This window comes from Carassius carassius, chromosome 43, assembly GCF_963082965.1.
Source record: "Carassius carassius chromosome 43, fCarCar2.1, whole genome shotgun sequence".
Taxonomy (NCBI): Eukaryota; Metazoa; Chordata; class Actinopteri; order Cypriniformes; family Cyprinidae; genus Carassius; species Carassius carassius.
The window spans coordinates 22,952,624-22,968,545 of record NC_081797.1 but is presented as its reverse complement, the minus strand read 5'-3'; the positions used below and the strand labels follow the sequence as shown (position 1 = coordinate 22,968,545).

The following is a 15,922-nucleotide window of genomic DNA, read 5'->3' as shown; positions in this document are numbered from 1 at the left end:
TTGCTGCAGTTGCCGCAGCACAGCCAATAAATGCGCGAGCCGCTTCGCTTGGGTCTGCTGTGCTGCAGCACTGCGTTTTACATTATTCAAAAATTAAGGATAATTTTTGGCTTCATATTCTCGAGAAAAGGGGACCTTTTCCCATAGCGTAAGCTAGCTTACGCAGTACTCGTTCCCTCATCTCAGGGAACCGAGGTTACGTTAGTAACCGAGTACGTTTTCCTTTATAAAGCGCTAAAACCTTACTGACTGACTTTACTGCACTTCCTGCAAATAAAAAAAGAAATGCTCAATTTAATATGTGCAGTTCCAACAAAAGTCTATTAAAGTATGTTAATATAATGATATTATTTTTTCTTAAGGGTGTCTAGTATTAATATATGGATTCACATTCAGTTTTGTTGAGTGTGGTCACAGAATGAGTAAAAATCTTGATGGTCACAATAGGGACCGCTGGGATAACAGTGAACTTAGGGACACAATATAAATCCAATTACAGTTCTTAGTGAAAATTATAATAAAATGTTGCAATGAAATAATTAAAATAAATAAAACACTACATAAAAAATGCAGATGTTACAAGTAATGTACAATGATGATGTAATACTCTAAGCATTAATATAAAAAAATGAATACACAAAATAATGATCTTTAAATAAAAAAAGCATCATATGACTCCTTTAAGAAAGTCTTAAATAAAACACTTCATGACGCTTGCAAAGGGTAGAAGAATACAAAATCTAGGAAAAGTTATACAATTATGTTTACAAAACGCAAAGTTTGATGACTGTTTTCCCTCAAAACCTCTTTTTCTTTCAGTTGTAATGTTTTATCTTGATCTGCACACACACACACAAGAACAGAGCTCTATTCATATGCTAATGATATGATGCAGTCATATGGTTAACGCCCCTCATCACTACTATAAAACTGGCAGTACAGTTCAGCTTGTTCACTTTTTAATCACGATGGCACACGAGGAAGCTCTCCAGACGACCACAGACAGGGTAGAAGAAAGTACTTTTTCCTCGGAAGAAGAGAAAGACTTTGATGATGAACTCCTGCATTTTGAGGATCGCTTTGATGCTGCAGAGAACACAATTTCTAAAGAGTAAGTCATTTATTCTGACTTTGATTAGTAACTAGAGTCACATATTCCTTATTATTAGTTAGGGCATGATTGTAACACTGTTTAAGGCCTATTGCCAGACTAAAATCAGTAAGTTAGCCCATGACTGAAATACATAGTCCTTTTTCTTCGTTATATCTAACTGTAAACATTGCACCCATGTGAACGTTTTGTAATGTAACATTAGATGAAATCAATGTTTAGACTATATTTAACTTTTGATTCATGTTGACTGCTTCTTCAGCGGAAACAAAATATGTTTGTAAATAGTTGCTTAGGTGCAGATGTTTTGAAAGTGCTTTATAGATATTGATGCCCCATCAACAGACACAAAGCTTGTCTCTATAGGCTTATATATCTGTTAATTGACCATCACTTATGCATGCACCATAGTAATTAACCTCAGACAATCAATGTTTATAAACAATTTCTTTATTTTCTAGGAAAACGCCTTCATGTGCACATCACACAAGGGGCGACACACAAGCGTCTTTCAGCTTTCAACTCGGTTGAGAAACTTAACAAGTAAGTGGATATTTACCCGTCATTTTACCTCTTACAGTTTAATTTTTCTTGTGTAGTCTACTGTCAGATGTAGAAATGTTTACATAATGGATACACATTTGTAAATTGCTTCTTTTAATGATCCTGTCACCATGCTCACTTTTATTTATTTCTTTGTTTTAAACAGATGTGAGAGGGACAGTGACCAGATCCCTGCTGCAAAGAGAGCCAGGACTCTTTCATGGAAAGCAGAGACTGATGTTGACCAGGTGCCACACACTCTGAGATTCCTGCCTGCTCGGGAACCAGGACCACAGTTGTCTGCTGATGACTCACACTCTACCATGAGTCTTTTCAAACTGTTTTTCACAGAGAGCGCAGTGGAAAACCTGTGCCACAACACAAATGCTCAGGCTGCCAGGGCAATGGCAAAGGGCTGCAAGTACAAATGGACAGATGTCAGTGTTGATGAGCTGTATCGTTACATCGGACTGATATTCTACATGTCTGTGCTGAAGAAGAGCTCCATCGCTGACTACTGGCGGCAGGACAGTCTTTTCTCTCTGCCTTTTCCCGCCACAGTTATGTCAAGGGACAGATACCGCACCATTTCCTGGAATGTACACATGAGTCACCCAGACGCAGACGAGGAAAACGACAGAAAGAGGGGCACAGACCAACATGACCGTCTGTTCAGGATCAAACCCCTCATGGACACTGTTCGTCTTGCGTGCAAAGCCTTCTATCATCCTAGAAAAAATCTAGCTGTTAAGGAGAGATTGGTGGCATGCAGAGCAAAGACAGGAATGAGACGGTGCACAAAAGTCAAGCCGACAAAGTTGGGCTTCAAGTTTTTTGACCTTTCAGACTCATCAAATGGATATATTGTGGACTTCTCCATCTACACGGGCAAGAATAGTTTTCCTGCAGACCATGGGCTTTCATATGATGCTGTGATGTCTCTCCTGGACCATAAAGTTTTGGGCTCTGGGTACCATGTGTACATGGATGATTTCTACACAAGTCCAAAGCTCTTCACCGACTTGTTTGCTCTGAAGTTTGGTGCTTGTGGGGCGTACAGAGAGCAGAGGAAGGGCTTCCCGAAGACTGCAGCTAATTCACTGAGCAGTGACTCCACCATGGGATCCATCAGGTGGATTCGGGACGGGCCTCTTGTGTGTGTGAAGTGGATGGACACGCAGGTGGTGTCTGTTTGTTCCACCATACATGCTGCCTCTACAGGAGGCAATGTGAAAAGAAACATCAAAGCACAGGATACATGGAAGACAAAGTCTGTTCCATGTCCTGCACCTGTGACTGCATACAGCCAGCACATGGGGGGTGTTGACCTGTCCGATCAGCTGTTGCAATACTACGCTGCACAACACAAAACCATGAAATGGTACAGAAAAGTCTTTCTACACTTCTTGGACATTGCCGCCAACAATGCTTTTATATTGCACAAAGAGCTGCATGGCAACATGACTCGCAAAGAGTTCATGGAGGAGCTTATTGCAGAGCTCTGTTGCGTGTCACAGAAAGCAGCACCAAAACAGTTTAGCACAGAGCATGTGCCAATCCCAGGAGCTGAGCTGACTTCAGATCTCAGAAGAAACGCTACTGTCGGTCGCCGGATCTGTGTGCATTGCCAAGCAGTGCATGGAAAGAGGCTACAAACACCTTGGAAATGCCAGGCTTGTGACGTTCACTTGTGTCTTCAGTTGAAAAGAAACTGTTTCCTGGAATGGCACAAAAGTCTGTGATTGTGTTAAAATGAATCATTTTTTTCTAGTTATTGTTTTTTTTTTTTTTTTGTGGAAACCATTTTCAACTTTGTTAAATAGAAGCTCATGATAATAACTGATAACAAATTGAGTTGATTGCTGAGGGATCATCAGAGTGAAGACTAGATATATGGCTGCTGAAAATATATGGCATTTATAGTACTTCACTACATTACTGTATTTACATCTTACTGTATTTTTGATCAAATAAATTCAGCTTTGGTGAGAAGAGACTACTTTCAAAAACATTTTCATGGTTCCCAAATTATTTTTATTTTGTATTGTCATGCACTATGTTGTAAGTAAAATAAAATAAAGAAACCCACAATGCAACAAAATCTTTGCAATAATAATGGTGCTACATTGCATCAATTAAAATATGTGAGGATGTCCTCCATGTATTCTCTACTAGATTCCCTAAGACAAAATTATATTGTTGCAGTATTTGGCAGTATTGCACCAACATTCAATTATAAATCAATCATACACATACACACACACACACACACACACACACACACAGATAGATACTTGTTAATATACAAGACAAGTTAGGTAACTTATATAAGCATAAAGCTAAAGGGGTGTTTTCTAGATCAAAGAGAAAATCTATTAAACTTGAGTTTTTTTTCCTCTGAGATTGGACAGCAATCTGAAAACAAGGAATACTGCAAAAAATGTTAACGGAATTTTCTAGATTTTCTAACAACACATGAGCGAATTGAATCTTTACATAAACATAAATCAATTGTGTGATTTAGACCAGTGGTTCCCAACCATGTTCCTGGAGGCCTCCCAACACTGCAGGTTTTCAATGTCTCCTTAATCAAACACACCTGATTCAGATCATCAGCTCATTAGTAGAGACTCCAAGACCTGAAATGGGTGAGTCAGACAAAGGAGAGATGCAAATGTGCAGTGTTGGGAACCACTGATTTAGACAGAAGTGTTGTGATGATCAAACTTACTAGTTATGATCAATTTATGCTTAAAGATATAGAGTAAGCCCTTAATTTATTGTAAATGCTACTAAATCTCCTGTTTCATAAGTTATTTAGTACAATATCTTCAAGTAGCTATCTTGAATACCGCTCCAGAGCAGTATTCAAGGCTTAGTGTATCCCATCATGTATCATGTTATATAAAAAAATCACAAGACTTTTTGCCAAGATCGCGAGAGGTCACGGAAACCTTTCCCATGTAAGTTAAATATTAATAATAATTAGATATTACATATAATTTAGTAAAAGAAAGTGCTACACTTTTTACTGCTGCATATATTCACATATTTATTTTGTACAACATTTGAAACTGCTTTTTAAATTAAATTAAAATTTTCATGTTATAGGGACTACTGAACGGACTAAAGTTGATTTTAAAATGCAAAGTATTTCAAATTTAAATAAAGCTATGCAAACACTTGCCTTTTTACAATTCTCTAAGTGTGTCCCATCAGGTAATGAAAAGTTTGATTCCCTGAAGTTGTGCTTTTACTCTGTGGTACTGTAAATAAATGTATAAAGGATCTTTGAGTGTTGATTTCAGTTTATGTTGCGGACTTACACTAGACAGGGTTGTAACATTTGGGGGCTCATCCAGGATCCTGTAAAAACTAAATCATTTGATTAGGCCTGAGTCATTGTGTTTGACTGGATATTTTCATTTGTTGTGGAAGTAGGTTAGAAATAACATTTGATCTATCTTTATTTACTCAAAATCCAACTTAAATTGAATAATTGTAGGAAAGATGACCTCCCTTATGAAAAAGTAGTATACTTCAAGTATATATGCCATATGCAAAAGTAATGACTCATCATAACGGGTTATTAACTACATTCATCTTCAGGAATTACTTGTAGCATTATAGCATTAATAGGCTAGTACAATACAATTATTTGTTCATCCGCAGGGTGGACAGTGTTAATCGTTTATTGATTAAGTAAAATTATTTCTCTGGTCACAAAAATTTGTAATACTAATACATTGCTCACAGAGCATGTAACAAAACCGGAACATTAAAGTGACCTCGTCCCGTGAGCAGCAAACACAGACAACCAAGTGTGGATACATATGGATGTTTATTAAACTGCACTACAGGGGAACATGCAACATCTGACTAAACACAAACATACACACATTAAACATAGATGCCAACACAAGGAAGGCATGGACAGAGAGAGAAAGAGTGAGAGAGAGAGCACTGCAGAGAGAGAGAGAGAGAGAGAGAGTGAGAGCAGGAGCGGGAGAGCAAGAGCTCACACAAAAGGGAGTGAAGAGTCATGGCAGTATTTACTCATAAACTAAATCACAACCTGTTAAGAACCATCAAAGAATAGCATCACCTTAATTAGAAGGGGTCAAAGCCTAGAAGCTCATCTAAATAGTTAACAAGTGATTACTTGCATCGGTTCTGTAGTTCCTGAGTAAATTGTCCCGGTGCATATATAATGCATAGATTCCCGTTGAATCCTGTTAGGAGTAAAACATTTGTCATTTCATCCACGAGTTGACTGCTTCAAAGATAATCAACAAAGTTGCTGAAAACTGCCAGAAGATCGGACTCCCCCGGAAGGGCAGTTGAGGTTTCCAAGGTGATGGGTGTCTCCAGGTAACCCCAAGTTAAGAGAAACTCCTTTTTGGGTGTGGGAGAGGTTTTATCTGGTAACACCCTTTTTGATTGGATTGACCAGTAAACAAGGCATATAGTTTCAGGGGGAAAGTGTTTCTTTATCCCAGTGACACCTTATTTACATGTTTTATGACTGGCGTGATTAACTGGTTAACTGGGAACTCAAACTATGGTACAAATAGTATGATGCATTTTAGGATCACATAGTGTACATAATTGTTTGATGAATAAAAATCAGATCATTTTGATACCAAGGACGAAACATGTAGAAGATCGTAAAGCAGAGATACACTCATATACCTGAATATAAGCATTGAGAGTCTAACTAATACAAATAAAGAATTGTAACTAGGCTACTACAAAAGTGAAACATACAAACAATACATGCATATACCAGATACATTTGTAACTGATTAATTATAGTCTAAATGAATAAAAGTGTGTGTGTTGCGTATTGTGAGAATGTGAGTTGGCTGGTCAGCCAGGCCCATTTGGTGTCTGGCATCGAGGGCTATCTAGTTATCTTGAAATGTGTTTGAAGTCAGATGGGGAGACCCCGAGAGTTGGTCTGTTCAGTATCTTCCAGATAATGGGGCTAAACATTGCCATAAAGCACTCCTATAAATGTATACCATGGGGCCAGATTTCTGTAATTTATATGCAAATATGTATATGTCAAAAGGCTAAAGGGATCTCCAAGATATAAAGCCGCAACAATCTTGCATGTTCCAAAGCAGATGCTACAGAATCCCCCCTTTTGGCTGGCGAAGTTCACCTGTAAATTATTGTCAGACAACAGTTGTCATGATGATCAGACAGCAGGTGGATCATGATGATTGGATGGCAGGTGCATCCTGATTGTCAGATGGTAGGTGGATTCCAATTTTCCTCATCCTTTGGACCATCAGCTTGGGTGTTAACATTGGTCAGGTTCAGCATTTTCCCAGCCTGGGTCCCTCTTTTCCGGTGGCTCCATTTGAAGGTTAGAGGAAGGGCAGCTAGGCACCTGTTCATGGACTTTTGCACCCTGTTGACTCTGTGTCTGTGCAGGACCAGAATCGGGCAATGGGAAAGGTGGTCTGGACAGGCAGCCGAGACAGTGCTAGGAGAGCTGTGTCGATTGGGGTGATTTCAATTGCCTGGGACCCCCTTTCTCAATGCTCAGTTCCCATTCAGGTTCCAGAGTGAGACTGTGGTCTTTGTAGAATGCTGGAATTTCTACCTCGGATTGGTACTCTTCCCTTGAAAGGTGGTACAGCGCCAGGTCACCTTTGGCACTTGAAATTCACATGATCTGGTTGGGCAGGCTGACACGGGTCATAGGTCAGTGTGGCGGTATGGATGGGCGTGTTAACGAGCCACTGATTTCCCACAATCTCTGATTGCGTTTTTGTGACTTGTGTGCGAGGCTTGGCCTCAGTCGGACAGAGTGTCTCTCTTTGTATGGTTTGTAACCCACAGATTCCTTCAGTGTTGTCTCTAAGGAAGAGCTTGCTGGGGCAGGAATAATGAATGTCTTTGGTCAGAGTACACATACGCAGATTTGGGGCCAGGTATAACTGTGAGCTACTGTCGTGGTAGGCTACCATAACTGGTGTGTGTATCCTGATGTGAGTGTTTCCTTGCCAAAATCCAACACTGACAATGTCTTTGAGTCAGTAAATCAAGAGTTTTCTGATGCACTTCTTGTGAGTCGATGTGATTTAGAGGACGATCAGGATGGCTGTCACTTGTACTTTGATGACTGGAAGTCCAGCTTGCAGTGTTGCTGTGGGAGAGGTTTGCTGTTAACCCAAAAAACACCTGCTCTGGGCACACCATGCCTCAACATGGGATCCTTAAAGGGCCATTGACCATGTGGCTTTGGGGCGTTGGTCCTCTGTATGGATGCGTTGGCTGCTGAGGGCCATTAAAATTTGGAGGCACATCTCTGTGATCACTTTCCAATTTCCGTTGTGACTGGAGAATCGCTGGATGGTTCAGGAAGTGCAGAGCAAGCTCTTTTTTGTCATCTGAGTAGTTTGTGCTCTGGTGGGAGTAGTGTTCCGCTTAAGTGTGCACTCCCTTTAGTTCTGGCCATTTTGTTGGTGTAGTCCAGCAGTTAGGCAGTAGTTTGGTGATTCCAGCCGTCAGATGAAACTCCTTGGGATGACGGTAAATCAGGCATGGCAAAGAGTGCAAATGCCATTTGAGTTTGATGTTACTTGATGGTCTTGAGTCAGACCACGTAGTTAGCATTAGCTATGCATCATTGCCTCTTGTGAAGAGCAGCTTTAGCATTGGCAGTTGTCTCTTCAGAAAAGGGAGTGCTGCTCAAAGTGGGGCTGGGTTCCCTCCATTCCCTGGAAGGTGTGTGGTTGAGGGTTTGGCCACGCTATCTGTTGAGCTAAAATGCGACCCTTTTTGTATATGCTGGGACTGCAGGCTTATATATTCACAAGAGTAAATGTCTGGTAAGGTCTTGGCAGAAAGTTCTCGCAATTGACAGGGCTTCTCCAGGGGGTTGCGATGTCTTCGAGAAATCGAAAGCAGCAGATTGGTTATTTTTGGTTATTTTACCTCAGGTTAAATCACAGGTGTCCTTGGCAATCACCATGGTTGACAACAAGACCTCATAGGGAAGCTCATACACTTGCTTGTGTGCTTGATGCGTGCTTTGAAGAGTGTCAGGCTCAAGGCCATATTCTCATGGCTGGCTGTGAGATTTTCTCATGACCTCGGTGACCTGACTGTCTGTCTGGGTGAACTGTTTGGCTGAAGTGGCAGGGGTTTTGCACTTCAGCCTTGAGTTTCGGCTGTATCAAGTTCAGCAAAGGGTCAATGTGATCCAACAGCTCCTTATCAATGAGAAGGTGGTATGCGTGTGTAACGAATTAAAACTTCCTTATCATCGGGAAGAAGGAGGCGGGAACCGGCGGACAATCAAATTACATTTTAATGATAAAATAAATACAAAACAGCACATCAGCCCCTCACGGACGACTGACGCGCACAACTAAAAAGCAAACACAAACTAAAATCCAGGCCTGGTCCTCTCTCGTCCTTCACTGTCGTCGCTCCAGTTTTATATCTTTCCATCTCCTCCGTGGGACTCGCGACCGGAGGGTCGAGCAGGTGTCGCTCATCTCCAATCACTCCAATGGCCTCGCTCTGTTCCCACGTCTCTCGGCCCTGCCTCACTCGTCACAGGGTGTATGACTGCATGTTTAGTGCACACATTTGAGGCCTTGAGAGTTTCTGAGCTTCATCGTGGGGTCTATCAACGAGTTAGAGGTGACATAAAAGCTGGGTTTACTGGAGCTTCAAGTCTCACCTTGTTTTTTTCAACATGCTGTTTTCTGGTTGCCCCCCTTTTCGAATGGGTTCCTCAGGAGTCTTGATACCGGGTTTGTGTGGTGACCGGTTTGCTGACAGGTGTTGCATCATCCTGGATGTGCAGCCATCAGCTGAAGTGGCTGGGTGATGCCATTACTTGGTGATGGAATGACTGGCCCTGTGGTCAGTGGCTGGTTAGCAAGGATCTGGGTCATGGGCTGGTCTGACTTTGAGACTGGGTTTTCGGGACCAGCTGAGATGTCAAGCCTGCTCTTTGTGACCTGGCAGTGCACTTCAGATGAGTTGGCTGGCTGGAAAGGTGAACATTCCTGCACTTGAGCCCAATTCTATGAATGCTTCAAGTACATTGCGGCTCAGAACAATACAGCAAGTCTATGTTGGTGAAAAGAGGGCATGTGTCCAATTGTGTTGTGTACACAGGGTGTTCAGTCTCATGGAGCTGATGGTCAGAAGCAGGGGAGTTGGCCATGTGTGTTTTTGGTGTGGGCGTCAGCCGTCTGCTGATGTGCTGTCTGGGTGCCATGACCGTCTTGTTTTATGATGGATATCTCTGTGGTAAGAGACTGTTGGCCAAGATCTTGGAATTTCTTTTAGTAGGAGGGCATTCTGGTAGGTTATTGTTTTCTCATGCTGGTCGTAGTTAAAATGAGTCTGTTGATCTGATCCTGTTTGTCCTGCTGGTGAGGATACTCTCAGGATCAGTTCCTTTAATGTCCACAGGATATTTTCATGCTGGCCCATGTGCTCTCCAGAGTCACTTCTGGTATTGCACAGCGATAGGCAGGATAGACATGGCTGTGTTCTCTGTAGGCCAATGTACTGCAGATTTTGGTTGGAAGGAAGGTTCTGGAGCTGCAACCTTCCTCCATTGTTGCCTGTTCTGCCATCTGCTTAAGACCCATTGTTGTAGTAGACTTATAGTTTTTGTAATCCGCTTTGACAGTTTCAGTCTGCTGGTACAGGATGTTGTGTGCCTCAAGGCTGGGGGTGATCCTGAGCAGATAGTCTGTCTTGTGATGTCACATTGGTAGATTTCAAGCATAAAAGACCTTGTTTAGCAAGTAGGCAAGTGTTGTGGCCTTTTGCAGTATTTAGGTTGACAGTTTTAATGTCTCTGGCCAGCTTGTTGGGGTATGTGGGTCCATATAGTGTCCAGTCTGCAGGGATCCTCTGGAAGGGACAGGTCTGTAAGACAGGTGGAGAGGGAAAAACACAGAAAGCCAATGCAAGTATGTACAGATTTAGTAAGCTAAAATGTCTGAGTGAGCACCTGAAAATTATGAGTAACACTGTTGATGGGTGACAACCTAGGGGGTCATTTAATGACTTAGACTTATCGGTATATCAACATTAATACCAAGTATTCTCTGACGTTTCAGAAAGGTTCAATCACTATGAAGGTATCAACTAAACAAACTGAAATAAAATCAGGAAGAGACAGAGGAAGAAGGAATGGCTTTCCTTATTTAGTTTAGGAGATATGATAAAGCAGGTATCACTTGTTAAAGTAATTCAGCATGTTCATAAAACCTAGGGAGGCTGTTAGCTGCACTAGCAGGGACAGATCAAACACCTCAAGATAATAAACAGAAACAATAGGAAGCGTTTCTAGTCTGCTCAGGGGCCTGGTCTAATGAAGGTAATAGACAGGAATTGGGCTACTAAAACCTGTACCACTCATTAAGGGAACAACAGTTGCTAGATCTGTTCTAACCTATACCCAGAGGGAAGATGGTGATGGTCAAATAACTAAAATAAGGTAAAGTTAAAATGAAAATGTCCTAATAGCTTTAGGAGACTAAAATAAATAATAAAAATAAACAAATTGATTTAATTAAATCTCAGATTTAATTAAAATCAATTTAGCTAAATCTGTACCTTCAAGCTAAAAATAAATGAATGAAATGAAATCATAATCTGATTCTCTCTCCCGCTCTCCCGCTGCCGACTTCGCTAAACCATGCCCCCCCTGCCAGGGAGCCATCCGGCCTGTAACCCCCCCTCCATTTCTGGAGAGAAAGTCGGCCAAAGCCATCTGAACACCCGGTCTGTGGATCACCACAAGTGAGCCGGATTTAATGCCCAATAATTCGTAACCATGCCTTGATCAGTCAGAATTTCTTTTGGAACCCCCACCTGGGATATTAAACGAAACGGCGCATCTGCAACACTCTTAGACGAAATGTTGCGGAGTGCCACTGCTTCAGGATATTGTGTTGCATAATCGCCTTGCAGATCGCTCTAATGGCCCGATGAGGTCCATACCAATTCTCTCAAAGGGGACCTGCATTAATGAAAGGGGGCACAACAATGCTTTTTGGGTGGCTGGTGGGTTTACCAACTGACATTCAGGACAAAATGCGGATTAGAATGAGCAGCTTGGAAAAGCATTTCCCTGTGGCTCCTTGGAATTAGCAACTGGGTTGTATCTTCTTTTGTCCGAACATGTTGGGTTACCCAATACAACCAATCTTTTAAAATGGCAAAATACGGATAGGTGAGGGCATGGGTAGGATGGAGAGGATGGCCGTCGATGCTACGGACCTGTTGGAAAGCATGATTTAATGTCTCATCCTGAGACTGCTCCAGGGAAAAGTCATCACGCTCCGAGAGAATAAGTCTCTCAATTTCACTCGGCTCCCCTGAAGCAGAACTCAGCGGTCCCAGCTCAGTCTCTCCCACCTGCACTCGCCTGCCCCCTTCCTTGCTTTATTCCCCCAAGAGGCATCCATGCATAAAGACCCCAATAAAACAGTGAATGCGGGCCAATTAATTCCCAGAATTATCAGATGCCGGAGGTGCGGACTAACCACCACCTCAATGCTATGCTTTTGAGCCCAGAATTGGCACTATGGGATACTCCACCACTTCCCCATGCACGCACCACACCATAACCACGCGGCTTGTCAGGCTTCGATGGATTGAGGTTTGGTTACATCCTGAATCCACCAAGGCCAGATAAGTTCTCCCACTTGATACTCACTGGTATTTGGTATCCGCCTGCCTGACCGGTGGCGGCCTGTGGGATGTCCAGGACCCGGATCATCATCCCCACCTCCATCACTGGACACCTATCCACGAAATGCTCCGGGTCCCCGCAACGCCAACAGGCCGGCCCAGACCTCCCTGCCACTCCAAGGGTAGGAAGTGGGTTTAACGATTGGCATAGATAGAGCGGAGAAACAAGAGCGCTATCCCCTCCAAACAGCCATCAGTCCTGCCCCCCAGGGCGGGGCTTTTGGACTTGTAAAGTGTCCCAGGTCAGTCCCGCCCCACCCATGGGGGGCGAGTCAAGGACGGCCAGGTGGGTAGGACCTAGGGAGAGGGACAGGGCGAGAGAGAGAAGAAGAGGGGAGATAGGAAGAGAGAGAGGCAGATGGTAGGGATAGCCAACCCCTGGGCAAGCCACCATGTGGTCCACCTCTAGATGGATGGCCGGCTGTGTGGGACGGTGGCACTGGACCCACTCGGCAGTCCTCTTTGGGAGCCGAGCGATGAACTGCTCCAGTACCACTAGGTCGATGATCTGTTCCACGTCACTTCCCTTGGCCAGTAGCAATTTGCGGCAGGAGTCCCGGAGCTGTTGGGCCATCATGAAGGGCCAACCAGATTCCCCCAAGTCCATGGAACGGAAGCGCTGACGATGTTGTTCGGGGCTCCGGCCGACCTGCTGGATGATGCCCCTCTTCAGGTGGTCGAAGACCAGGAGGTTCAATACCGGAAGCTGTTGCGCGGCCACCTGGGACTCGCCCGAGAGCAGGGGAATAAGGCGCACTGGCCACTGAATAACTCCAGGAATGCTTCAGGGTTGTCTTGCAGTCCCATCTTATGTAGGGGCAAGTGAGTGGGGACCACGAGGGGTCCAGTGGCTCAGGCACGAACCTCCCGGTCGATCCAGCTCCGGAATCTCTCGCAGTCCTCCTGCTGGGCTTGCAGAATGGCATGGAACTGCCTTTCCTGGTCGGTTCGAAAGTGGAAAGGGCCTGATGTTGTTCTTGATGCAGGGCCGCGAGGGATGAGATGACTTCCACAAACAGCGTGGAGGATGGATTTTGCATGGCCGCGGCACTCCTTCCTTTCCCGGGTTTCGGGACCAGTGTAGAGAGTCCGTGGGTGGAAAGGAAGAGGATGAGGGGTCAGCTTCACTGCTTCACTCTTTATTTATTAAATACACTTTTAATGCTCACGGTGTCTGCTACACCAAGGTAAACACGCTATTGTAATCACTTGCGGGTTACTTCTTCCGGGTCAGGTACACTCGGCAGCAGTCCTTCTCTCTCTCACCTACTCCTGTTTCTCCTGGCGTTTTATACTCTCTCTACACCAATTACTGAAACAAGACACAGGTGTTGATTTCCATCCAAACCACTCACTCACCGTTCGTCTCCTGATTCTCTCTCTCCCGCTGCAGACTTCACTTAACATCGCCCCCACCCCCTGCCACATCTCTGTGCCAGTTTCTCTGGACACATAAACACAACAGGTTTTATTTGTTGTTGGTACAAACTTAAAATTTATTTGATCAAGCTTTTGAAACACTCCCATTAAAATTACTCAAAACTATTCTTTATTTGCCGATTTATTTCCCTTTGAATAACTACAGTTTAGCTCCGACTGAGATTCCCTGCCAGGAGTATAGTTCAATTCAATTAAATTCAAGTTTATTTGTATAGCGCTTTTTACAATACAAATCGTTACAAAGCAACTTTACAGAAAATTATGTTTCTACAATATTTAGTAGTAGCTAGTAGTTTGTGCACGTTTGACAGGATTTTAGAAAAATAAAAATAATAATAATAATACAAAACGTAGTCAGCTAGATGATGAACTATCAATATTATTAATTAATAGTAATTATAGGATGCAGTCACACATGTAGCAATAATTGTTAGTTCTGTTTGTTGATTCAAGGTTAGCATCATCTGGGGTCCTCTGAGGGTCAGCATCATCTCTTCTCAGATGTAAATCCCGTGGCAAAACATAGAAACAAAATAGAGACATCATTAGCATAGCTGCTGATCCAACAAAGTAAAATTAGTTTAACCCAAGCTAAAGAATAAAAATGCAGATGCAACTACACTCACAATTTAAGAGATACATTATTCGAATGCTTGGCGAAAGAGATGCGTTTTTAATCTAGATTTAAACAGAGAGAGTGTGTCTGAACCCCGAACATTATCAGGAAGGCTATTCCAGAGTTTGGGAGCCAAATGTGAAAAAGCTCTACCTCCTTTAGTGGACTTTGCTATCCTAGGAACTACTAAAAGTCCAGCGTTTTGTGACCTTAGGGTGCGTGATGGGTTGTAGCGTGGTAGAAGGCTAGTTAGGTACGCAGGAGCTAAACCATTTAGGGCCTTATAGGTAAGTAATGATAATTTGTAACTGATACGGAACTTAATAGGTAGCCAGTGCAGAGACTGTAAAATAGGGGTAATATGATCATATTTTCTTGACCTGGTAAGGACTCTAGCTGCTGCATTTTGGACGACCTGTAGCTTGTTTATTGACGAAGCAGGACAACCACCTAGAAGTCCATTACAATAGTCCAGTCTAGAGGTCATGAAAGCATGAACTAGCTTTTCTGCATCAGAAACAGATAACATGTTTCGCAGCTTGGCAATGTTTCTAAGATGGAAGAATGCGGTTTTTGTAACAATGCGGTTTTTGTAACTTTTGAGATAGCTTTTGAGACGCACTGGAACATGCAGTGAAATCAATTTAGCTATAAACAAGGCATTAAAAAATGAGGAACAAGCTCATTTCTACCTTATTGCACGATATTGCCCTAAATTTGACAATCTCTTCTCTGAATTGAAATTGTCAATAATTGTTCTAATGGTGTTAATGTTGAAAGCTGTTCTGTGAAAGAGTTGGCTGGTTAGTGGATTGCTTCTGACTTGTGGCACTAGAAATGTGTACAACATCCTGTTGCCTTTCTGAGGAATTCAATCCCATTGGAAGATTGCGTCGTGGGATGGACCAAATCCACTTGAATAAAATCTCAATGCCAGAACTAATGCGCTGCTTTTCCGTCTTTGCCATTGCTTGAACCTACTTCAACACGCTGTTAGCGTTTTTGTCATCCAGAACTCAAAACACTCCATTGAAACTTTGTGACTGCCAAGAATCTTCGAAGTTTTGCAAACAACAAAACTCTCAGAAGTTCTACATAATCATGCAAACCAACCAATCACCAGGAGGGTTTTCCCAAAAGATGTCATCCAAACGACAGGTCTGCAACCAATCCGATGCACCAGGATTCCCTGAGACGAGGCAACAAGCGAATATCAAACACTTCTGTTCGACGCAAATGCAAGTAAAACAAACAAACTTAATTTCTAGCTGAAATACAAATTGATCTTAAGCAGTAAAGATAAGACACATCTCTGCGTTTGTGATTTTCTTGGTGCGATCTAACAAATAACTTACTCCTGGGACTTAATGCAAATCCTTTATAATCCTTTTCAGTAACTGTGTACAGTCGTGGCCAAAAGTTTTGAGAATTACATAAATATTGGAAATTGGAAAAGTTGCTGCTTA

The 15,922-nt window shown here is 42.7% G+C and overlaps 3 protein-coding genes across 3 annotated transcripts in view; all 3 read left to right on the top strand.

Moving 5' to 3' along the window:
* Positions 1–15,922, top strand: part of LOC132125334 (histone H2B) — a 471,182-nt gene that overhangs the window by 206,156 nt on the left and 249,104 nt on the right. The gene's annotated exons all lie outside the window — the stretch shown is intronic.
* The window catches only part of LOC132125338 (histone H4), a 155,476-nt gene that overhangs the window by 43,746 nt on the left and 95,808 nt on the right, over positions 1–15,922 (top strand). The window lies entirely within an intron of this gene.
* On the top strand, positions 981–3,406 carry LOC132125322 (piggyBac transposable element-derived protein 4-like). The gene is made up of 3 exons (XM_059536696.1): positions 981–1,111; positions 1,573–1,654; positions 1,821–3,406. The coding sequence occupies exons 1-3, from the start codon at positions 1,051–1,053 to the stop codon at positions 3,394–3,396; spliced, it is 1,719 nt and encodes a 572-aa protein (XP_059392679.1). The 5' UTR covers positions 981–1,050; the 3' UTR covers positions 3,397–3,406.

Bases quoted from the DNA above. Each gene is read 5' to 3' on its own strand.
- LOC132125322 (XM_059536696.1), top strand. From the start codon at position 1,051: ATGATGAACTCCTGCATTTTGAGGATCGCTTTGATGCTGCAGAGAACA. The intron at 1,112-1,572 runs GTAAGTCATTTA...TTTATTTTCTAG, and splicing joins GAGAACACAATTTCTAAAGA to GAAAACGCCTTCATGTGCAC. The intron at 1,655-1,820 runs GTAAGTGGATAT...TGTTTTAAACAG, and splicing joins TCGGTTGAGAAACTTAACAA to ATGTGAGAGGGACAGTGACC.